The sequence below is a fragment of the Somniosus microcephalus genome, chromosome 6 (genome assembly GCF_052327205.1).
Source record: "Somniosus microcephalus isolate GS21.2 chromosome 6, FLI_Smic_1.0, whole genome shotgun sequence".
NCBI lineage: Eukaryota > Metazoa > Chordata > Chondrichthyes > Squaliformes > Somniosidae > Somniosus > Somniosus microcephalus.
In genome coordinates this window covers 205786233-205812122 of record NC_140992.1, presented here as the reverse complement: position 1 = coordinate 205812122, position 25890 = coordinate 205786233, and the positions used below count along the sequence as shown (strand labels likewise).

Here is a 25890-nt window from a genome sequence, read left to right as displayed (position 1 = left end):
CTGTAATGGCATTACATCATACCCATTTACTTCTATTTGTGCCATTAATTCATCCACCTTGTTGCGAATGCTACGAGCATTTAGATAACGTGCCTTCAACTTTGCCTGTTTAATATTTTTCTACACTTTGACCCTCTTTACTGTTGGCCTTTGTTTCTGTCCCCTACTAGTTTTGCTGACTACTTTTCTAACCTGCACTTCCAACTTTCTTTCTCTCCTTTCTGGGCCCACACTTAGGTTCCCAGCCCCCTGACAAACTAGTTTAAATCCTTCCCAACAGCAGTAGCAAACCCCCCTGCGAGGATATTGATCCCGGTTCTGCCGAGGTGTAATCCGTCCAGTTTATACACGTCCCACCTTCCCCAGAATCGGTCCCAATGCCTCAGGAATTTAAATCCCTCCCTCCTACACCATCTCTCCAGCCACGCATTCATCTGGTCTATTCTCCTATTTCTGCTCTCGCTAGCACGTTGCACTGGGAGTAATCCTGAGATTACTACCTTTGAGGTCCTGCTTTTTTAATTTATTTCCTAGCTCCCTATATTCTGCTTGCAGGACCTCGTCCCTCTTTCTACTTATGTCGTTGGTACCGATATGGACCACGACCTCTGGCTGTTCACCCTCCCCCTTCAGAATGTCCTGCAGCCGCCCAGTGACATCCTTGACCCCGGCATCAGGGAGGCAACATACCATCCTGGAATCACGTCTGCGGCCACAGAACCGTCTGTCTGTTCCCTTTACGATAGAATCCCCTATCACTATTGCTCTCCCACTCTTTTTCCTCCCCTCCTGTGCAGCTGAGCCACTCGTAGTGCCCACAGACTTGGCTCTTACTGCATTCCCCATAGAAACCATCTCCCCCAGCAGTATCCAAAACGGAAAACAACAGTGACTACACTTCAAAAAGTACTTCATTGACTGTAAAGTCCTTTGGGACATCTGGTGGTCGTCCAAGGCGCTGTATAAATGCAAGTCTTTTTTTTCAATGTTATGTTTGACATATTAAACATATGTAACATAAAACAAAAGTATACTGTCTGAGTAAATGTTTAGTATATTAGCAATGTTATGTTCCTTTGGATTAATGTTTTAAAATGATACAATGCAAATTTTAAGAAACAATTTGTTACAATCTATACTATAATACAGTATATTATTATGGAAAATATAATCTAAAATGTGCTTTATATAATAAAATGACAAAACTAGTGTTGTTGCATTGTTTTGAAACAATGTTCTAAATATTGCACTCATTGCAAAATACTGATTTCAGTAGCTCCTAACATCAATCATACTAATGCTATATTTAAATGCATTTAAAAATTGCAGAGAATGGCCATTACTTTGTCAAGAAATAGAAGAATGTAAAATTCCTGCTCTTTCTGAAGCCTTGCGTCATTGTGAACTATACAGGTATAAGTAGTGAAAGCAATTTTAATTATATTACAAAGGTTATTGTGGAATAATGTGAAATTACTATTTGAAAATAGAGAAAATCAGTAAAAATCTGTTCCTTGAGCTTACGTTGAGCTTCATTGGAACAGTGTAGGAGGCCGAGGTCAGAGTGGGACTGAGAATTAAAATGACAGGCTGCTGGAATCTCAGGGTCACACTTGCGGACTGAATGGAGGTGCATTTGGTCTACCCAATGTAGAGGAGACTGCATCGTGAGCAGCGAATACAGTGTACTAAATTGAAGGAAGTACAAGTAAATCGCTGTTTCACCTGGAAGAAATGTTTGGGGCCTGGGACGGTGGGAAGGGAGTGTTGCATCTCCTACGCTTCCACGGGAAGGTGCTGTGGGAAGGGAAGGGAAGGGGGTGTTGGGGGTGATTGAGGAGTGGATCAGGGTGTCACGGAGAGAATGGTTCCTTCGGAATGCTGAAAGTGGTGGGGAGGGGAAGATGTGTTTGGTGGTGGGATCACGCTGGAGGTGGCAGACATGGCGGAGGATGATCCATTGAATGTGGAGGCTGGTGGGGTGGAAGGTGAGGACAAGGGGAACCCTATTGTGGTTCTGGGAGAGAGGGGAAGAGGTGAGGGAATAAGTGCAGGAAATGAAACAGACACGGTCAAGGACCCTGTCAACCACGGTGAAGGGGAATCCTTGGTTGAGGAAAAAGGAAGACATATCAGAAGCACTAGTGTGGAACGTGGCATCGTCAGAACAGATGCAACGGAGACGGATAAATTGGGAGAATGGAATAGAGTACTTACAGGAAGCAAGGTGGGAGGAAATGTGGTCAAGGTAGCTGTGGGAGTCAGTGGGCTTATAGTGAATATTGGTCAATAGTCGCTGTGGGGCTTGGGGGGGGCGCTATTTAAAGGGGGCCTCTTCCTGGCTTTTTGTGTGGTAGACATTTTTGCACCACTCGTTCTGAGAGAGAGAGATTTTGAGAGAGAGAAAGAGAGACTTTTGCATTGAGTCAACGCTGTGTGAAGTAGTTTTGGCTTCTGACCATAACCTTGCAGGTACTTTGGTTTTTGACCTTCATTACTTTGATTGCCAATATACTATGGGGGCTGCACTGATTGGGGGCGTCGTCCTGCGCCAGCAGATTCGGAGGGCACAGAGACGCAGAGAGTGGCAATCATGGCCAGACGGAGGAGGGCCAACAGGCCTCGGTACAGGAGACCTTACCCTCCCAGGGTATTTCGCCAACACTTCTCCTACATTAATATGTCTGAGGAGCAGTGTTTGCGAAGGCGGCGCTTCAACAAGGAGGTAGTCACTGAGCTCTGCCACCTGCTGCAGCCTCAACTGAGGAGCAGGAAGTCTCTGTCGGTGGCAGTGAAGATAACAGTGGCTCTCAACTTTTATGCCACCGGCTCATTTCAATCAGTTACTGGGGACATTGGCAATATCTCCCAGTTCGCGGTCCATTGCTGCATCCGTCAGGTCACAAATGCCCTCTATAAAAGGAGACGAGAGTACATCTCTTTCCCCATGACCCCAGACACCCAACATGAACACGCTATGGGCTTTGCAAGGATAGTTGCCTTCCCCATGGTGCAGGACGCCATTGACTGCACGCATGTGGCTTTGCGTGCTCCGCATGAGAATGCAGAGGATTTCCGCAACCGAAAGGGGTTCCGTTCCTTAAACGTGCAGTTGGTCTGTGACCACAGACAGCTGATACTCGCTGTCAATGGCTGCTATCCTGGCAGCAGCCATACATCCTGCGCCAGACTACTGTGGCAGAACTTTTCCAGGCACCGCATCACCCAGGTGGTTGGCTTCTCGGGGACAAGGGATATCCACTGTGCACCTGGCTGATGACACTGCTCTGTACGCCCAACACCTCTGCTGAGCTGCGGTGCAACGAGAGCCATCAAGCTATCAGGAACATCGCTGAGCACACAATCGGCGTGCTCAAGCAACGGTTCCGCTGTCTGGACCATTCTGGAGGAGTCCTGCAGTACTTGCCTGAGCGAGTCTCCCACTTCGTTGTTGTGTGCTGCATAACCTGGCAATCCTCAGGACCCAGCCAATGCCACCAGGCCTTGGAGCACCACCAGAGGAGGAAGAGGAGGAGGATGATCATCAGCAGCACCAAGGCGGGAGGGAGGCACACAATGTAGAAACTGGAAGGGCTGTCTGTCAACGGCTGATAGCAAGCCGCTTCTAGGCCCCTGCTGAGGAAATGGCTTCTGCCATTGAGAACAACATGAATGAAACCAACCCGCAACCCCTAAGCTGGCCAAGGCAACAATGATTGCAAAGACCAAACATTTACATTTTGAATACAAAAACTTACTTATTTTACAAACTGTGTGTGTCATTTCCGCATGACAAACTAATAGAAAGAAACACAAAAAAAAAGTCATTAACATAACTGGTTCTCACAACATGGAGATAATGTCCAAAACACTAAAAAAAATTTGACCACGAACCTCGGCCTTTAATAAAAAAATGAACAACATTTTGTCACACCTACTTTTTGCCCTTCGAGGGTGATCTCCTTCCCTTGCGCACTTCCCCCCCTACTGCTCCTCCAGTGGCTGCAGCAAGGCTGGTGGAAGGCTGCTGATTGTAAGAACCTGAGACTGCAGATGCCCTTGAAGGACGGCCTCGACCAGCTCTGGGCCTGGAGGGCCCAGCTGCAGACTGCAGCAACTTTGCATGGGTGGCAGCAGTCTGTCCTACAGGCAGTGGAGAAGTGACAGTGGTGGCACCAGGACTGCTGTCATCTTGAGAGAGGACAGCAACTCCCTGCTCGACCGACACACTGGCATTCCCATGGGGCAGCACTTCAGCATCCGGAGCAATCTGCTGGAGCACAGATTGCTGGCCTGCTGCGGCGCAGTGAGAGCCCCGGGGAAATGTGTCCGAACCAGCGAGGATGGCAGCAGTCAGTGCTCGCGTGGCCTTAATCTGAGTCTGCATGAGAGCAGTCTGAGATGGGGTCATGGCAGCCAGTGACTGAATTGCAGCACTAAGCATTTGTGTGGCATCCGCCTGTGCTACAGCGAAGTGCTCCACACTCCTTGCCAGTGATTCAATGGATTCGGGCACCCTTCCTACTGCACCCATGAGTTCAGTGTGCAAGTCCACCGCCTGGGTGTTCATTTCAGCGATGAGCCGCTCCTCTGCGTCCAGTGCAGCAGGACTCGCTGGCATACTCTCCCTCCGGGGAGAAGGCCCCTGAGCTTCCCTACCCCCATCGCGTTGCTGCAGCCCACTGGGTCCTGGAGCTTCACCCTCATCAGACCCTTCCCCCCTGCTCCCCTCCAGGGAAGGTGTGTTCCCAGTGTGGGCATGGGCTTCCTCGGGAGAGGGTGGCTTCCTCTTCCTCCTCGCCTGCAGCTTCACTCCCACTGGCAGCTTGAGGGCCCGTCTCCTCAGCTGGTGAATCACCATCTGAAAGCAGGGAGGTACAAGAGTGTCTTTAGCATGAGGACAGGGTGGCAGTATGGGAGGAATGAGTGCAGTGATTTAGTAAGTTGGATTGAAAGTGTCAATGGCTGGTGTTGTGAGGACAAGTGGAAGGAGAGAGGACAAAAAGGTGATGACCTTACCATTGCTGTCCAGAAGCGTCTCCAGTGGCGACGGGACCGATCACCCGGCTTGCCACAATCCTGTGGACGCGCACCTGCAGATCGCTGAGGGGTTGCAGCTGAGACCGCCCTCCACCCGTCCGTTTCTGCAGTCTCCTATTATGAGATAGCTTGGCCTGCAAGAAAAAGGACGGCGTTTGAGTAAATATACAGCCATGGTCTTGCCTGATGTGCCTCCCATAGTTGAATAGCCCTTACTGTATACAGCCATGGTCTTGCCTGATGTGCCTCCCATAGTTAAATAGCCCTTACTGTATGCAAAGTGTGGAATGTGCGTGTCTGTTTGATGAAAGGGCCATAGGTGTTGGATGAGTGCTGGGCATTGGGGTTTTAAGACCCTCTGGCCACAGAGTGAGGTTGAGATGGAAGGATGGAGAGGTATTGAAAAAAAGCCACTCACCCTGACGACCCGTGTGAGGTCGTTGAACTTTTTCCTACATTGGATATGGGTCCTAGGCACCATGTTCCTTGAGGAGACGCTCTGAGCCACCTCCCTCCACAATCTTCTGTACTCGCGCGGCAAAGGCCTCCTGCCACTCTCTGGGTACAGTACAAATCTTCTGCGCTCCACCGTGCCAACCAGAGCCTCCAAGGCCCGCTCGCTGAAGTGCTGTGTTCGCTCCCTGGCCCTCACCATAGTCCTTGCCTGTAAGATTTAGCCACAGGCCTGTCCAGGCCGAGATTCAAGGCTCCAATGAGCAGGTTGTGGCTGGAGAGCAAGATCGACCCTCCCCTTTAAGAACTAGCCGGCGCTAGTGTGTCTGTGTTCAATCGCTAACTGACAGCACCTGCGCTGCGCCCGCGCTCTGAGGTAGTGCCTCGCTCCTCGGCCTTTGCGCCTTAAGATAGGTGTGTAGCGCCTGATTTAGCGCTCCAATCACCTCCAGGGGCGATAAAAGCCAAGTTTGCCGTCGGAGGCAATAATTAGCGCCAGGCGCTAAACTTTGCGCACGGCCAATAACGGCGCCCCAAACGGGGTGATACTGAATTTCTCCCCCTATCAACCTCAGATATAAAATTAACAATTCACCTAGCATCAATTGCCGTTTGCGAAAGAGAGTTCCAAACTTCTACCACCCTTTGTGTGTAGAAGTGTTTCCTAATTTTACTCCTGAAAGGTGTGGCTCTAATTTTTAGACTGTGCCCCCTAGTCCTAGAATCCGCAACCAGCGGAAATAGTTTTTTTCTATCTGTTCCCCTTAATATCTTGAAAACTTCGATCAGATCACCCTTTAATCTTCTGAATAAAGAATATAAGAACATAAGAAATAGGAGCAGGAGTAGGCCATACGGCCCCGCTCCGCCATTCAATAGGATCATGGCTGATCTGAATCTAGACTCACGTCCACTTCCCTGCCCTCTCCCCGTAACCCCTAATTCCCTTATCTGCTAGGAAAATGTCTATCTCCATTTTAAATTTATTTAATGTTGCAGCTTCCACAGCTCTCTGGGGTAGCAAATTCCATAGATTTACTACCCTCTGAGTGAAGAAGTTTCTCCTCATCTCAGTTTTGAAAGGGCAGCCCCTTATTCTAAGATTATGCCCCCTAGTTCTAGTCTCACCCATCAGTGGAAACATCCTCACCGCATCCACCCGATCAAGCCCCCTCACAATCTTATATGTTTCAATAAGATCGCCTCTCATTCTTCTGAACTCCAATGAGTAGAGTCCCAACCTACTCAACCTTTCCTCATACGTCAACCCCCTCATCTCTGGAATCAACCGAGTGAACCTTCTCTGAACCGCCTCGAGAGCAAGTATATCTTTTCTTAAATATGGAAACCAAAACTGCACGCAGTATTCCAGGTGTGGCCTCACCAATACCCTGTATAACTGCAGCAAGACTTCCCTGTTTTTATACTCCATCCCCCTTGCAATAAAAGCCAAGATTCCATTGGCCTTCCTGATCACCTGCTGCACCTACATACTAACTTTTTGTGTTTCATGCACCAGGACCCCCAGATCCCTTTGTACTGTAGCACTTTGCAGTTTCTCTCCATTTAGATAATAACTTGCTCTTTGATTTTTTCTGCCAAAGTGCATAACCTCACACTTTCCAACATTATATTGCATCTGCCAAATCTCTGCCCACTCACTTAGCCTGTCCATGTCCTTTTGCAGGTTTTTTATGTCCTCCTCACTCACTGCTTTCCCTCCCATCTTTGTATCATCGGCAAACTTGGATATGTTGCACTCGGTCCCTTCCTCCAAATCGTTAATATAGATTGTAAAGAGTTGGGGTCCCAGCACTGACCCCTGCGGAACACCACTAGTTACTGATTGCCAGCCCAAGAACGAACCATTTATCCCAACTCTTTGTTTTCTGTTAGATAGCCAATCTTCCACCCATGCCAGTATATTACCCCCAATCCTGTGATTTTTTATCTTGATCAGTAGTCTTTTGTGTGGAACCTTGTCAAATGCCTTTTGGAAGTCCAAATACACTACATCCACTGGTTCCCCTTTATCCACCCTGTATGTTACATCCTCAAAGAATTCGAGCAAATTTGTCAAACATGACTTCCCCTTCGTAAAACCATGCTGACTCTGTCCTATTAAATTATGTTTATCCAAATGCTCTGTTACTGTTTCCTTAATAATGGACTCCAACATTTTGCCAACCACAGATGTTAGGCTAACTGGTCTATAGTTTCCAGCTTTTTGTCTACTTCCCTTCTTAAATAAGGGTGTTACATTAGCAGTTTTCCAATCTGCTGGGACCTTTCCTGAGTCCAGGGAGTTCTGGAAAATGATCACCAATGCATCCACAATCCCTACCGCCACTTCTCTCAAGACCCTAAGATGTAGGCCATCAGGTCCGGGGGATATATCTGCCTTAAGTCCCATTATTTTACTGAGTACCATCTCCTTAGTGATTTTAATCGTGTTTAGCTCCTCCCCCCCCATTGCCCCCTGTTTGTCCAGTGTTGGGATATTTTTAGTGTCCTCTACTGTAAAGACTGATACAAAATATTTGTTCAGCGTCTTTGCCATCTCCATGTTCCCCACCACTAGTTTTCCGGTCCCATCCTCTAAGGGACCAACGTTTACTTCAGCCACCCTTTTTCTTTTTATATAGCTGTAGAAACTCTTGCTATCTGTTTTTATATTTTTTGCTAGTTTACTTTCATAATCTATCTTCCCTTTCTTAATTAATCTTTTAGTTATTGTTTGCTGGCTTTTAAATGCTTCCCAATCTTCTATCCTCCCACTAGATTTGGCTACTTTATATGCCCTTGTTTTCAGTCGAATACTATCCTTTATTACTTTACTAAGCCACGGATGGCTGTCTTTTCTTTTACTCCCCTTTTTCCTCAGTGGAATATATTTATCTTGAAAGATGTGAAATATCTCCTTGAATGTAGACCACTGCTCTTGTATCATCTTACACTTTAATCTGTTTTCCCAGTCCACTTTAGTCAATTCTACTCTCATACCTTCATAGTCTCCTTTATTTAAGCTTAGTACGCTGGTTTGAGATCCAACTCTCTCACCCTCAAACTGAATTTGGAATGCAACCATATTATGGTAACTCATTCCAAGGGGATCCTTTACTAGGACATTTTTTATTAATCCTGTCTCATTACACAGGACCAGATCTAAGATTGCCTGCCCCCTGGTTGGTTCAGTTACATACTGCTCAAGGAACCCGTCCCTAATACACTCTATGAACTCTTCCTCAAAGCTGCAATGGCCAATTTGATTAGTCCAGTCAATATGAAAGTTAAAATCCCCCATGATTATAGCTGTTCCCTTATTACAAGCCCCAACTATTTCCTGATTTATACTCCGACCAACAGAGTTGCAACTGTTAGGCCTATAGACTACGCCCACTAGTGACTTTTTCCCCTTATTATTCCTTATCTCCACCCAAACTGTTTCACTATCCTGATCCTTTGACCCAATATCATTTCTGACTATTGCAGTGATTCCATCCTTGATTAACATAGCAACCCCACCTCCCTTTCCTTCCTGTCTGTCCTTCCTAATTGTCAAATACCCTTGTATGTTTAGTTCCCAGTCATGATTATCTTGCAGCCATGTTTCCGTAATGGCCACCAGATCATACCCATGTGTAGTTATTTGCACCGTCAACTCGTCAATTTTGTTACGAATGCTGCGTGCATTCAGATAAAGAACTTTCAAATATGTTTTCTGACAATTTATTCCTGCTTTTACCCCTTTTACTACTTTACCTTTATCATTATACATTCTGTCCCTTCCTGTCACACTCTGGTTTTTAATTCCCCCACATCGGTCCTGGTGCACGAAACTCAAAAGGTTAGTATGCAGGTGCAGCAAGTGAAGGCCAATGGAATGTTGGCTTTCATTGCTAGGGGGATAGAATATAAAAATAGGGAGGTATTGCTTCAGTTGTACAAGGTATTGGTGAGACCGCACCTGGAATACTGCATACAGTTTTGGTGTCCATACTTAAGAAAAGACATACTTGCTCTCGAGTCAGTACAAAGAAGGTTCACTCGGTTAATCCCGGGGATGAGGGAATGGACATATGAGGAGAGGTTGAGTAGATTGGGACTCTACTCATTGGAGTTCAGAAGAATGAGAGGCGATCTTATTGAAACATATAAGATTGTGAAGGGGTTGGATCGGGTGGATGCGGGGAGGATGTTCCCGATGATGGGTGAAACTAGAACTAGGGGGCATAGTCTTAGAATAAGGGGCTGCTCTTTCAAAACTGAGATGAGGAGGAACTACTTCACTCAGAGGGTGGTAGGTCCATGGAATATGCTGCCCCAAAAAGCTGTAGAAGCTACATCATTACATAAATTTAAAACAGAAATAGACAGTTTCCTAGAAGTAAAGGGAATTAAGGGTTACGGGGCGCGGGCAGGAATTTGGACATGAGTCTAGGTTCGGATCGGTCATGGCCCTGTGGGTAGCGGAGCAGGCCCAGGGGCCGTGTAGCCTGATCCTGCTCCTATTTCGTGTGTCTAATTCTGTTAGATTCAGGACATGGTTCTGTGATAGTAGATTGGCGGTTAGGATCAGTTCAGCCATGATCTTAATGAATGGCGGAGCAGGCTCGAGGGGCCGATTGGCCTACTCCTGCTCCTATTTCTTATGCTACCTTGCTCTATTGCCTTCTCCGCTGTCATTTTTATTTTTCGCTCTCTTAAAACCTCCCCCCCACTAATTAGTTTAAAGCCCTCTCTACAGCCCTAGTTATTCGATTCGCCAGGATTCTAGTCCCAGCACTGGCCAAGTGAAGTCTGTCCCAACGGAACAGCTCTCTCCTGTCCCAGTACTGATGCCAGTGTCCCAGGAAGCAAAACCCATTTCTCCCACACCAGTCTTTGAGCCACGCATTTAACTCTCTAATTTTATTTACCCTAGCCAAATTTGCAGGTGGCTCAGGTAGTAATCCAGAGATTATTACCCTTGTGGTTCTGCTTTTTAATTTGGCCCCTAGCTGCTCAAACTCCCTCACCAGAACCTCCTTCCTTGTCCTATCTATGTCGTTGGTACCAACATGGACCACGACAACTGGATCCTCCCCCTCCCACTCCAAGTTTCTCTCCAGCCCAGAGGAGATGTCCTTAACCCTGGCACCGGGCAGGCAACACAGCCTTCGGGACTCTCGCTCTCGGCTGCAAAGAACTCTATCTATCCCCCTAACGATACTATCCCGTACCACTACAACATTTCTTTTAACTCCCCCCACTTGAATGGCCCCCCGCTCCACGGTGCTGTGGCCAGGTTGCTTATCCTCCCCGCAATCCCTTTTCCCATCCTCACAGGGAGTAAGAGCCTCAAACCTGTTGGACAAGAGCAAGGGCTGCGGCTCCTCCAACACTACCTCCTGGATCCCCGTACCTGCCTCACTTCCAGTCACACCTTCCTGACCCTGGCCACGGACTACATCTGAATTAATTAATCTAATTGGTGTGACTACCTCCTGATACAGAGTCCAGGTAACTCTCCCCCTCCCTGATGTGTCTCAGTGTTTGAAGCTCGGACTCTAGCTCTTCAACACGGAGCCGGAATTCCTCGAGCAGCCAACACTTACTGCAAATGTGATCACCGTGAGCATCAATGGTGTTCACCAGCTCCCACATATTGCAGCAGCAACACATCACCTGATCTCCCATTCTATGTAATTAATTAAATTTATTAATATTATTTTTAAATACCCTCTGCCCCGATTCTAGATGATGAATATCGCACCTTAGAGACTATAAACCACAGAGTTTAAGTTTAAAAAAGAGAGAAATACTTACCAACCAATCACTTACCCGCTTTCTGGTGACGTCACACTTCGATTATTTTTTACCTCTCTCCTTCCCTCCGAGTTCCGAGTTCGGAGACTGGTACGCCTTACCTGGTCTCTGGGGCCTTTTATAGCCCCGCTCTGCCGCTCGAGTTTCCCGCCGACGCTGTGAATAGGGAATACAACCCTAATTTATATAATTGCTCCTCATAACTTAACCCTTGAAGTCCAGGTATCATTCTCGTAAAACTACTCTGCAATCCCTCCAAGGCCAATATATCCTTCCTAAGGTGTGGTGCCCAGAACTGCTCACAATACTCTAGGTGTGGTCTAACCAGGGTTTTGTGTAGCTGCAGCATAACTTCTATCGCTTTGTATTCTATTCCTCTAGATATAAAGTCCAGCATTCCATTAGCCTTTTAAATTATTTTCTGTACCTGTTCATGACATTTTAACGATCTATGTACCTGGACCCCCAGGTCTCTTTGGATCTCCACTGTTTTTAGCTTTTCACCATTTAGCAAATACCCTGTTCTATTCTTTTTAGGTCCAAAGTGGATGACCTCACATTTGTCTACATTGAAATCCATTTGCCACAGTTTTGCCCGTTCACTTAATCTATTAATATCCCTTTGTAATTTTATGCTTCCATCTACACTGCCTAAAATTCCACCTATCTTTGTGCCATCGACAGTTTTGGATATATGACTTTCTATGCCATCATCTAAGTCGTTAATAAATACTGTGAATAGTTGAGACCCCCAACACAGATCTCTGCGGGACTCCACTAGTCACCTCCTGCCAATTTGAGTACCTACCCGTTATACCTATTGCCTGTCTCCTGCCGCTCAGCCAATTTCCTAACCGGGTCAATAATTTACTCTCAATTCCGTGGGCTTCTACCTTAATTAACAGTCTCATATGTGGTACTTTATCAAATGCCTTCAAGAAGTCTGTATAAATAACATCCAGACATTCCCCTGTCCACTACTTTAGTCACCTCCTCAAAAAATTCAGTCAGGTTTGTCAGGCATGACCTACCTTTCACAAATCCATGCTAGCTCTCTCTGATCAACTGAAGATTTTTGAGGCGTGCAGCCACCCCATCCTTAATTATAGACTCTAGCAATTTCCCGACAACAGATATTAGGCTATCTGGTCTGGAAGTCCCTGGTTTCCCTCTCTCGCCATTCTTAAATAACAGAGTGACGTGTAATTTTCCAATCTAAAGGAACGGTTCCTGACTTGAGAGAACTTTGGACTGGTTAGGCCACTGTTGGGGGATGTAGGTGTATAGGGATTGGACGTCCATGAAAAGGAGACGGTTAGGGACTGGAAACTGTTGGTGGTGGAGGCTGTCGAAAGAGTCGCGGATATAGGTGGGAAGAGACTGGACAAAGGGAGAAAAAATTGAGTCGAGATAGAGTATTGAACCATATAGCAAAAGAAGTCATGATTAAACGACTGCTTTAGTCAGACCATACCTTGAGTACTGTGTCCAGTTCTGGATGCTGCTACTCAAAGGAGACATTCAAGCACTGGAGCAGTGTAGAGACGAGCCACAAGACAGTCCCCTAGTATCAAATGTCTGAGTAATGAGAAAACATAGAAAACATAGAAGATAGGAGCAGGAGTAGGCCATTCGGCCCCTCGAGCCTGCTCCGCCATTCAATGAGATCATGGCTGATCATCCAGACTCAGTACCCTGTCCCTACCTTCTCCCCATATCCCTTGCTCCCTTTAGCCTTAAGAAATATATCTAACTCCTTCTTGAATATATTTAATGAATTGGCCTCAACTGCCTTCTGTGGTAGAGAATTCCACAGGTTCACCACTCTCTGGGTGAAGAAATTCCTTCTCATCTCTGTCCTAAATGGCTTACCCCTTATCTTTAGACTGTGACCCCTGGTTCCGGACTCCTCCACCATCGGGAACATCCTTCCTGCATCTAGTTTGTCTAGTCCTGTTAGAATTTTACAAGTTTCAATGCGATCCCCTCTCATTCTTCTAAACTCCAGTGAGTATAAGCCCAATTGACCCAATCTCTCCTCATACGTCATTCCTGCCATCCCAGTATCAGTCTGGTGAATCTTCGCTGCACTCCCTCCATGGCAAGAACATCCTTCCTCAGATAAGGCGACCAAAACTGCATACAATACTCAAGGTGTGGTCTCACCAAGGCCCTGTACAAGTGCAGCAAGACATCTTTGTTCCTGTACTCGAATCCTCTCGCTATGAAGGCCAACATACCATTTGCCTTCTTAACCGCCTGCTGCACTTGCATGCTTACCTTCAGCGACTGGTGCACAAGGACGCCCAGGTCTCGTTGCACTTCCCCTTCTCCCAATCTATTGCCGTTCAGATAATAATGTGCCTTCCTGTTTTTGCCACCAAAGTGGATAACCTAGCATTTATCCACATTATACTGCATCGGCTATACATCTGCCCAATCACCCAACCTGTCCAAATCATACTGGAGTTTCTCGGCATCCTTCTCACAGCACACACGCCCACCCAGCTTTGTGTCGTCTGCAAACTTGGAGATATTACATCTAGTTCCCTCGTCTAGATCATTAATATATATTGTGAATAGCTGGGGTCCTAGCACTGATCCCTGCGGTACCCCACTAGTCACTGCCTGCCACTCGGAAAAAGAGACGTTTATTCCAACTCTTTGCTTCCTGTCTGCCAGCCAGTTCTCTATCCAAGTCAGTACCTTGCCCCCAATCCCATGTGCTTTAACTTTACACGCTAATCTCTTATGCGGGATCTTATCGAAAGCCTTCTGAAAGTCCAAATACACCACATCCACTGGTTCTCCCTTATCTATTCTACCAGTTACATCCTCAAAAAATTCCAGTAGATTAGTCAAGCATGATTTACCTTTTGTAAATCCATGTTGGCTTTGTCCGATCCTGTCACTGTTTTCCAAGTGCTCTGCTATTACATCCTTTATAATGGACTCTAGCATTTTCCCCACTACCGATGTCAAGCTTACCGGTCTGTAATTCCCCGTTTTCTCTCTACCACCTTTTTTGAATAGTGGGGTAACATTAGCTACCCTCCAATCCATGGGAACTGTTCCAGAATCTATAGAATTTTGGAAGATGACCAGCAATGCATCTACTATTTCTAGGGCCACTTCCTTAAGTACCCTAGGATGTAGATTATCAGGCCCTGGGGATTTATCGGCCTTCAATCCAGTCAATTTCCTTAACACCATTTCCCTACAAATACTGATTTCATTCAGTTCCTCCCTCTCATTAGACCTTATGTTCCCCGACATCTCTGGGAGGTTATTTGTGTCCTCCTTTGTGAAGACAGAACCAAAGTATGTATTTAATTGGTCTGCCATTTCTTTGTTCCCCATGATAAATTCCCCTGATTCTGACTGCAAGGGACGTACGCTTGACTTCACCAATCTTTTTCTCTTCACATATCTATAGATGCTTTTAGAGTCAGTTTTTATGTTCCCTGAAAGCTTACTCTCATACTCTATTTTCCCCCTCTTAATTAATCCCTTTGTCCTCCTTTGCTGAATCCTAAACTGCTCCCAATCCTCAGGTTTGCTGCTTTTTCTGGCCAATTTATATGTCCTCTCCTAATTTCCCTTGTTAGCCACGGTTGAGTCACCTTTTTTGTTTTATTTTTATGCCAAACAGGGATGAACAGATTCTGTAGTTTATCCATGCGATCTTTAAATGTTTGCCATTGCCTATCCACTGTCAACCCTTTAAGTAACATTCCCCAATCCATCCTACCCAACTCGTGCCTCATACCATCGTAGTTTCCTTTATTTAAATTCAGGACCCTAGTCTTTGAGTCAAGTACTTCACTCTCCATCTTAATGAAGAATTCTATCATATTATGATCGCTGCGCCCCAAGGGACCTCGCACAACAAGATTGCTAATTAACCCTTTCTCATTACATAATACCCAGTCTAAGATGGCCCGATCTCTAGTTGGTTCCTCGACATATTGGCCCAGGAAACCATCCCTTATACACTCCAGGAATAATTCCTCCACGGTATTGTTACTAATTTGGTTAGCCCAATTTACACTATATGTAGATTAAAGTCACCCATGATAACTGCTGTGCCCTTATTGTACGCATCTCTAATTTCCTGTTTAATGCCATCCCCAACCTCGGCATTACTGTTTGGGGGTCTGTATACAACTCCCACTAACATTTTCTGTCCCTTGGTATTTCTCAGCTCTACCCATACAGATTCCACATCATCAGAGCTAATATCCTTCCTTACTATTGTGTTAAACTCCTCTTTAACCAGCAACGCTACCCCACCTCCTTTTCCTTTTTGCCTGTCTTTCCTGAATATTGAATACTCCTGGATGTTGATTTCCCAGCCTTGGTCACCCTGGAGCCATGTTTCCATAATCCCAATCATATCATATCCATTTACATCTATTTGCGCAGTTAATTCATCCACCTTATTACGAATGCTCCTTGCATTAAGACAGAAAGCATTCAGGCTTGTTTTTTTAACACTCTTAGACCTTTTAGAACTATTATTTACTGTGGCCATGTTTGATTTAAACCCTTGACTTCTCTGCCTGCCACTTTTGCTTTTCTCCTTCCTGTCTTTTGCTTCTATCCTTGTTTCCCATTCCTCTGTCTCCCTGCACAGGTTCCCAACCCCCTGCCATTTTAGTTTAAACCCTCCCCAACAGCACTGGCAAACACTCCCCCTAGGACAGGGTCCCGGTCCTGCCCAGGTGCAAACCGTCCAGTTTGTACTGGTCCCACCTCCCCCAGAACTGGTTCCAATGTCCCAGGAATTTGAACCCTCCCCCTTGCACCATTCCTCTAGCCACGTATTCAGCTGAAATATCCTTCTATTTCTACTCTGACTAGCACGTGGCACTGGCAGCAATCCTGAGATTACTACCTTTGAGGTCCTATTTTTTAATTTACCTCCTAACTCCCGATATTCAGCTTTTAGGACCTCGTCCCGGTTTTACCTGTATCGTTGGTACCTATATGTACCGCGACAACTGGCTGCTCCCCCTCCCCCTCCAGAATGCTCTGCAGCCGCTCCGAGACATCCTTGACCCTCGCACCAGGGAGGTAACATACCATCCTGGAGTCTCATTTGCGGCTGCAGAAACGCCTATCTATTCCCCTTACAATAGAATCCCCTATTACTATAGCTCTCCCACTCTTTTTCCTCCTGTCCTGTGCAGCAGAACCACCCACGGTGCCAGGAAGTTGATCTTCCCCCGATAAACCATCCCCCCCAACAATATCCAAAGCGGTATATCTGTTTGAGAGGGGGCTGGCCACAGGGGACCCCTGCACTAACTGCCTGCGCCTACTACTCTGCCTGGCGGTCACCCATTCCCTTCCTGCCTGTGCAACCTTTACCTGCGGTGTGACCAACTCATTAAACGTGCTATCCATGATGTCCTCAGCATCGCGAATGCTCCAGTATGTATCCATTCGCAGCTCCTGCACCGCAATGCGGTCTGCCAGTAGCTGCAGCTGGACACATTTCCTACACACATGGTCGTCAGAGACACAGGAAGTGTCCCTGATTTCCCACATAGTGCAGGAGGAGCATACCACGGCACCGAGCTGTCCTGCCATGACTTGCCCTTCAATTAATTTAAATTAACTTAAATCAAATCAATACCACCAATTACACTACAATGAAATGATATACTCAAGGGCCCTTGGTTACTAGCACTAGAAACTATAACCACAAAAAAATTATAATCTTCTAAACTTTATAAACTATGAACCTTAACTGTCAAACTATAGAGTAGTATAAATACTCCCTGGCCGTACTCACCCAATCAGCTGCTCCCTCCTGACGCTGCCGCCGGTCTGAGATTGGTAAGCCTCTGCAAAGGAAGCCCGCGAAAGTGAGTTTAAATACTCACTGGGTCTCCGGTCTCACTGCTCCCGACACCAGCCTCTGCAAAGAAAGCCCGCGAAAGTGAGTTTAAATAATCACTGGGTCTCCGGTCTCACTGCTCCCGACACCAGCCTCTGCTCTAATGGAAATGCGGCATCTGAGAGGTGATTTTACAGTGTTATACAGGATAGTTAAGGGAATATTACTTTAAATTGCAAGAGTAGGACACAGGTTAATTTCAGGAAGTTTCTTTCACACAAAGTGATCAATGCATGTAGTGGAGGCAAGAACTCTTAATCACTGAAGCAACAATTAGATGCTGACTGTAAGATTTTTCTAGATGGTTAAATTAAGATGGGTTGATTGGCCTTCGTGGTGTAATTATCTTTGCATCTTGTGAAATATAGATGTAAACTTTGTAAGGATTCCTATAAAGGCAAAGAACAATGTTCACTATCATTTCCTGTCAGATGAAGAATCAAATGTGATCCTTTAAAAAGTTTGCACCAATTAAATTGCCATGCCTCCTCTCTATCAGATTCCAATTACTAACATCAACTGTTAACAGTTTATATTTGATGTATATACATCGTTTATAATACACTATCTAGTGCAGAAGTCTTTGTTGAAGGTCTGTGTATGTTACTCAGTGTGCATGGTAGTCGTCCTATTAAATGCATTATGCTAACTGATATTTTCAGCTGCTATCTCATCATGAACAGTGCCATCATTAAGTATAAATAGATAATTGCTGCTTTCTGACAAAGAAACAGTATCATGCAACACAGATAATACATTATTCCAGCATTCAAATGAACAAAGATGGTGACAATCCTTTGAAAATAAGCAGTACTAGAAAACTTCTATTTATGTTCAAAGAACTTAATGAGAAAATGGAGGAAGTTTGAAAAAAATCAAGATTGACTGTATGTTTCAAATTTCTGGATTTTAACAAACTCTGAAAGGTGAGGTTTATTAAAGGATACAGCCTCTAATCTAAAACAAGGTTAATGGCTTATTTCATTAAATAAGGTATGAAATTGTTTTATTTGTTAAAGTAAGCACTCAGTTCCCTGGATCAGAACAAGACCTGTTTAAACAGACACATCCTAACACACAAGCACTTACATGCAGATGCACATATACAAATAACATTTGCAATTTCTTTTATCCAAATTAAGAATTATCAGACATTTGTTTTCGGTGCATTATAAGAGAAACTCAAACATAAGAAATAGGAGTAGGCCATTCGGCTCCTCGAGCCTGCTCCATCATTCAGTAAGATCATGGCTGATCTGATCTGGGCCTCAACTCCACTTTTCTGCCTGTTCCCCATAACCCTTGACTCCCCTGTAGTTCAAAAATCTACTTCAACCTTGAATATATTCAATGAGTCAGCCTCCACAGCTCTCTGGGCTGGAGAATTCCAAAGATTCACAACCCTCTGAGAGAAGAAATTCCTCCTCATCTCCGTCTTAAATGGGCGACCCCTTATTCTGGAACTATGACCCCTAATTCTAGATTCCCCCATGTGGGGAAACATCCTCTCAGCAAATAACCCTGTCATGCCTCCTCAGAATCTTATATGTTTCAATAAGATCACCTTTCATTCTTCTAAACTCCAATGAGTATCGGCCCAACCTGCTCAACCTTTCCCCGTAAGACAACCAATCCCTTAATCCCAGGAATCAACCTAGTGAACCTTCTCTGAACTGCCTCTAATGCAAGTATATCCCTCCTTAAATAAGGAGACCAAAACTGTGTACGCAGTACTCCAGGTGTGGTCTCACCAACGCCCTGTACAGTTGTAGCAAGACTTCCCTACTTTTATACTCTATTCCCCCTTGCAATAAAGGCCAACATTCCATTTGCCTTCCTAATTACTTGCTGTACCTGCATGCTAACTTTTTGTGTTTCATGTACAAGGACACCCAGATCCCTCTGTACCACAACATCCTGTAGTCTCTCTCCATTTAAATAATATTTAGCTTTTCTATTCTTCCTACCAAAGTGGATAACCTCACATTTTCCCACATTATACGCCATCTGCCAAATTTTTGCCCACTCACTTAACCTATCTATATCCCTTGGCAGACTCTTTGGGCTCGATTTTGTTACTGGGGCGGGCTGGGGTCGTGTAATCTGCTTTTCGTGTTAGCCACCCAATTCTAAATCGATGTGGGAGAATGATGCGATTTTAACTTAAGTGGGCAATTGAGTTCCAGCATGTGGGAACCCATGGCCCAATTAGTTTTTTCAGTCTGAAACTCGCCTCCGATGACGTCATCATTGTTGCTGCATTTAAGGTCTGCAACAAGCCTTGCTTCTTCTGCAGACTGCCAACCTTTTGGCCTTTGATGTTAGAGGGACCCGGAGGCAGAATGACCAGCGAGAGACCTAGGTCTGCTCCCAGGTTTGATGATGTTGCCCTGCAAGCTCTAGTGGAGGGAGCAAGAGCCAATAAAGAGGTGTTCTACCCTTCTTCAGGGAGGAAGAAGTCTCCCCAGCAGACCAAGGCTGTGTGGATCCAGGTGGCCCAGGAGGTCAACTCTTTGTCGATAACCCGCAGAACCTGGCTTCAGTGCAGGGAGAGGTTTCATGACCTTCTGCGCACTGAAAAGTGAGTATGACATTCCCATCACTCTCAATCTGATCCCCATTGCCTCTCCTCACCAGCACTCAGCTTTAGCAATCTCTTCCTTCACATCCCACTTGACACTGACATCCATGAACCCTTACCCATTCCCTCTCTCTCTCTATGGTCACATTCACCTAACTATTCGACTATGAAGCCCTCACACTCCCTATAACTGTGATGCTATAAAAACAACTTACAACAGACAGGGAGGGCCCTTGGTCTTGCCACCTCACTCCATCTTTGTCTCCTTCTAAGCATCTATGCTATGGATTCTCTACATTCACTCCTTCATTCTCACTCAAACTCCACTTGTCTCCCTCATTGCAGGAAAAGAGAGCTCACAATAAGAGGGAAAGAGCGAGGACAGGAGAAGGGCCACCCTCAGTAGCCCAGTCACCCCCTGGGAGGAGATGGCCCTGGAGATCGTGGGAGTTGAGGACAATGCGCAAGTGGGGGACGGACAGACGGGTGTATCACAGCAAGCTGGTGACAGAATAGTTTTCCATCTCTCTCATTGACAATGCATGAGTCGCTGATAATGATTCTGAAGCTCTAACAAATGGACTTATGATCATATGCAATGTGCATGTAACCTTGGCATCACATCTCTGACTCTTTCCTTTACGACCCCACAGGACCATCGCAAGCACCCGTCCCCACTAGCCAGGAGGAAGAACCTGAGCATCCAGACTCTTCAGAGGAAGCTGCAACCTCTGAGGGCGCAGCGCCAGCAGAATTCAGCGCACCCAGCACCAGCGCAGACACTCACACCTCGGTGGGACCTTCGCGAGATAGAGTAGTGTTGTCACCTGGTGTATCACAGCTTACAAGTGAGCATCAGCAGATGGTGGAGACAGGGACAGCAGTGGAGAGTCCTCGTCAGAGGGCGCAGGACTCTGCCAGCTTGGCTCAGCTGCATGTCGACCCTCTGCCTCTGGGTCCATCCACAAGATCAGCGGTGCTGGAACTCCAGGAACAGATGCAGGAGTCTCTGGCAGGTTTTGTCTCCAGGGTCGCTGCGAGTGTGGAGCGAATGGAGGAGTCCATTGCGAACATGAGCAGAGCCTTTGTGGAGTCATTGGCGCATGAACACATCACCATGGAAAGGATGGCAACCACCATGGAGGTGATAAGTCGCCAGAGTGCAGAAAACATGGTGAGTGTTCTGAATAGAATGACATCTCTGGAGGAGCGATGGTCATCTATTGAACAGAGAAACCAGACCTTCATGGAAGTCCTTCTAAGTAGGACTGCCAGTGCAGATACGGGTCCCCATGGCCCCCCTGATGTGCAGCAAGGTGCTCTCAAGCCATTTGCAAGCACTGAGGGGGACCTGACCCATGAGAGGGAAGTTGGTGGCAGACATCAAGGAAGTGGGGGCTCCTCTCCAAGCGCTCACACTTCCATGCCACTGCAGAGCCCTCGGTCAGAGTTCACACCCAACTGAGATTGGCGTCTCAACCCCTGCACAGCCGCAGGAGCAGCAGACTGTTGGCGAGCCCTCACAGGTTCGCAACCCCAGAGGACACTCACCAAAGGTGTCGAGACAGGAGCAGCAAGAAAGTGAGCAAGGGGCCTCCACATCTGCTGAAGCCACAGGGGAAGCACCACGTAGGAGCACGCGTAAGAGAAAGATACTGCACAAATAGTCACAAGAGTAGTCACTTGGGTGAAATTTGATGTTTAATGTTAAGAAGCCATCAGATAAATAAAAAATCTGATAGCTACTGCTGTAGTTGTGGCGTGTGTCATTTCGCTAATGGGACTTCCACATTGAGGGCTTAGGATTACTTGGTATATGCCTCAGTTGAGGAAGCGCTCAGTCAAGGTGGCGCGAGGGGTTTCCCAGGAGGTCACACTGGAGATGGGTGTCATAGAAACATAGAAGATAGGAGCAGGAGTAGGCCATTCGGCCCCTCGAGCCTGCTCCGCCATTTAATGAGATCGTGGCTGATCAGTACCCAGTCCCTGCTTTCTCCCCATACCCCTTGATCCCTTTAGCCTTAAGAAATATATCCAACTCCTTCTTGAATACATTTAATGTATTGGCCTCTACTGCCTTCTGTGGTAGAGAATTCCACAGGTTCACCACTCTCTGGGTGAAGAAATTCCTCCTCATTTCTGTCCTAAATGGCTTACCCCTTATCCTTAGACTGTGACCCCTGGTTCTGGACTCCATGAGCATCGGGAACATCCTTCCTGCATCTAGTCTGTCCAGTCCAGTCAGAATTTTATAAGTTTCAATGAGTTCCCCTCTCATTTTTCTAAGCTCCAGCGAGTACAAGCCCAATCGACCTAGTCTCTCCTCATACGTCATTCCTGCCATCCCAGTTATCAGCCTGGTGAATCTTCGCTGAACTCCTTCCATGGCAAGAACATCCTTCCTCAGATAAGGCAACCAAAACTGCACACAATACTCAAGATGTGGTCTCACCAAGGCGCTGTATAACTGCAGCAAGACATCCTTGTTCCTGTACTCAAACCCTCTCGCTACGAAGGCCAACATACCATTTGCCTTCTTAACCGCCTACTGCACCTGCATGCTTACCTTCAGCGACTGGTGCACAAGGACACCCAGGTCTCGGTGCACTTCCCCTTCTCCCAATCTATTGCCATTCAGATAATAATCTGCCTTCCTGTTTTTGCCACCAAAGTGGATAACCTCACATTTATCCACATTATATTGCATCTGCCATGCTTTTGCCCAATCACCCAACCTGTCCAAATCATCCAGGAGTTTCTCGGCATCCTCCTCACAGCATACATGCCCACCCAGCTTTGTGTTGTCTGCAAATTTGGAGATATTACATCTAGTTCCCTTGTCTAGATCATTAATATATATTGTGAATAGCCGGGGTCCAAGGACCGATCCCTGCGGTACCCCACTAGTCACTGCCTGCCACTCGGAAAAAGACCCGTTTATTCCAACTCTTTGCTTTTTGTCTGCCAACCAGTTCTCTATCCAAGTCAATACCTTGCCCCCAATCCCATGTGCCTTAACTTTACACGCTAATCTCTTATGCGGGACCTTATCGAAAGCCTTCTGAAAGTCCAAATACACCACATCCACTGGTTCTCCCTTATCTATTCTACCAGTTACATCCTCAAAAAATTCCAGTAGTCAAGCACGATTTACCTTTTGTAAATCCATGTTGACTTTGTCCGATTCTGTCACTGTTTTCCAAGTACTCTGCTATTACATCTTTTATAATGGACTCTAGCATTTTCCCCACTACCGATGTCAGGCTTACCGGTCTGTAATTCCCCATTTTCTCTCTACCACCTTTTTTGAATAGTGGGGTAACATTAGCTACCCTCCAATCCATGGGTACTGTTCCAGATTCCATCGAATGTTGGAAGATGATCAGCAATGCATCTACCACTTCCTTAAGTACCCTAGGATGTAGATTATCAGGCTCCAAGCTTCCACAGATGTGGAAACTTCTAAAAGTTCCCCCAGACCTGAGACAACAAAGTCCTGCCACCTGCAAATGATGGCTGATCAAATATTCTATTTAATGGTGGAGCTGCAGCTAATAGTGAGCAATCCAATTGTGCTTCCACCAGGTTTCACCGTCGTGTTTCAGAGCAGGCGTGCTTCACATCGGAAAAGGGTTAAAATCACTTGGCCTTTCAAAATGGGATAATAGAGGCAATTTAGTGCTTCTTAAGGGCCTATCCCGCCTCTTGGAGGCGGGACGGAGACGGGAGCAGTAAACACGATTTATTGAAAATTGCTTGGAGGCGGGATGGAGGTGGGGTTGGGACTGCCCGCATCGTTTTGCAATTTCAACACTCCGCACGCCTCCACGGCCCTGTGAAATTCGAGCCCTTTGTGTCCTCCTCACAACTTGCTTTCCCACCTATCTTTGTATCGTCAGCAAATTTGGCTACAGTACACTCGGTCCCTTCGTCCAAGTCATTAATACAGATTGTAAATAGTTGAGGCCCCAGCACTGATCCCTGTGGCACCCCACTAGTTAGTTTGGCAACCTGAAAATGACCGATTTATCCCGACTCTCATTTCTGTTTGTTAGCTAATCCTCTATCCATGCTAATATATTATCCCCAACACCATGAACTCTTACCTTGTGCAGTAACCTTTTATATGGCACCTTATCAGATGCCTTTTGGAAATCCAAATACACTACATCTTCTGGTTCCCCTTTATCCACCCTGCTCATTACATCCTCAAACATGATTTCCCTTTCATAAAACCATGTTGACTTTGCTTGATTGTATTATGATTTTCTAAATGTCTTGCTAGTACTTCCTTAATAATGGATTCTAGCATTTTCCCAATGACAGATGATAGGCTAACTGGCCTGTAGTTTCCTGCTTTCTGTCTCCCTCCTTTATTGAATATGGACATTACATTTGCAGTTTTCCAATCCGCTGGAACCTTTCCAGAGTCTAGGGAATTTTGGAAGATTACAACCAATGTATTCACTATCTCTGCAGCCACTTCTTTTAAGACCTGAGGCTGCAGGACATCAGGTCAAGGGGACTTGTCAGCCTTTAGTCCCATTAGTTTGCCTAGTACTTTTTCTCCAGTGAGAGTGATTGTTTTAAGTTCCTTCCTCCCTTTTGCCTCTTGATTTTCCACTATTATTGGGATGCTTTTAGTGTCTTCTACTGTGAAGACAGATACAAAATATTTGTTCAAAGTCTCTGCCATTTCCTTGTTTCCCGATTATTAATTCCCCAGTTTCATCCTCTAAAGGACCAATGTTTACTTTAGCTACTCTCTTCCTTTTTATATACTTGTAGAAGCTCTTACTATCTTTTTTTATTTCTTGCTAGTTTACTCTCATAATCTATTTTCTCCTTTTTTTTAGTCATCCTTTGCAAGTTTCTAAGAGGGGGAAATTGAGTCGCGCCCCCCTTGGCGCGCTAACTTCGCCAGGGTGTTACTTTTAGCGCTCTGGTAAAATTAGCGGTCCCGCAGCCAAAATTGATTGGTAGCGCCCCAAGAGGGAAGTGGGGCACTACTGGAAGCGCCCCGCTTCCCTCTTGGGGTGCTGAGAGGGAATATCATGGCGCTGCGGTATTGCAGGCCTTCCTCCCCAGTTGGGCCACCGGGGATCGGAGTGCTGGCAAAAGAGCCCGGCACTCATGAGAATTGCCAGGCTCATGGAGCACAGCTGGCACTCCGCGGCAAGGTGGGGGGGGTGGCGGGTCAGGAGGACGGGAGCGGAGGCAGGTGCTGGCAGGTGGCCAGCAACAAAAATGGCCGCCCGGCACCTCGCCTTTAAATAGCACCGCCCCGGCCGCAGGTAGGCCCCCCTGACCCCGTTGGACATAGCGGCCGGCGGTAAGTCAGGGGGCGCTACTGAAGATCGCGGACAAGGCACTGTGCACACCAAAGATGTCATTGCCAGCGGCGCAGCGCCACAGGGCGCTAACGGTTAGCACCGCCGCTAACCTCCCGCTGAATTTTGTGGAAGGCAGTGGCAGTGCTGCGCCCGGGCACTAGTTGCTTTGCAACCGATTTTTTCCCCCTAAAAGTTTCCCAATCTTCTGGCCTACCACTGATCTTCGCAACATTGTATGCCTCTTCTTTCAATTTGATACCCTCGTTAACTTCCTTAGTAAACCACGGATGGTTCATCCTTCTCGTCGAGTATTTCTCTCTCACTGGAATATAGCTTTGTTGAGAGTTATGAAATATCTCCTTAAAAGTCTGCCACTGCTTATCTACCATCTTACCTTTTAATCTATTTTCCCAGTCCACGTTAGCCAACTCTACATCATACCCTTGTAATTGCCTTTATTTAAGTTTAAGACACTAGTTTCACACCCAAATTTCTCACCCTCAAACTGAATGTGAAATTCTATCATGTTATGATGACTCTTCCCTAGAGGATCCTTTATTATGAGATCATTAATTAACCCTGTCTCATTACACATTACCAGATCTAAAATAGCCTGTTCTCTGGTTGGTTCCACAATGTATTGTTCTAAAAAAACTGTCCTGAATACACTCTCTGAACTCGTCCTCAAGGCTACCTTTGCCAATTTGATTTGTCCAATCTATATGAAGATTAAAATCACCCACGATTATTGCAGTACCTTTCTTACAAGC

The 25890-nt window shown here is 46.2% G+C and overlaps 1 protein-coding gene across 4 annotated transcripts in view; it reads left to right on the top strand.

Moving 5' to 3' along the window:
- LOC147116394 (BTB/POZ domain-containing protein KCTD19-like) overlaps positions 1-25890 on the top strand; it is a 188987-nt gene that overhangs the window by 111732 nt on the left and 51365 nt on the right. For all 4 annotated transcript variants that reach the window (XM_085991280.1, XM_085991278.1, XM_085991279.1 and 1 more), the window contains exon 10: positions 1330-1413. In XM_085991280.1, the coding sequence (XP_085847406.1) occupies positions 1330-1413 (84 nt within the window). The remainder of the gene's footprint in view (positions 1-1329; positions 1414-25890) is intronic.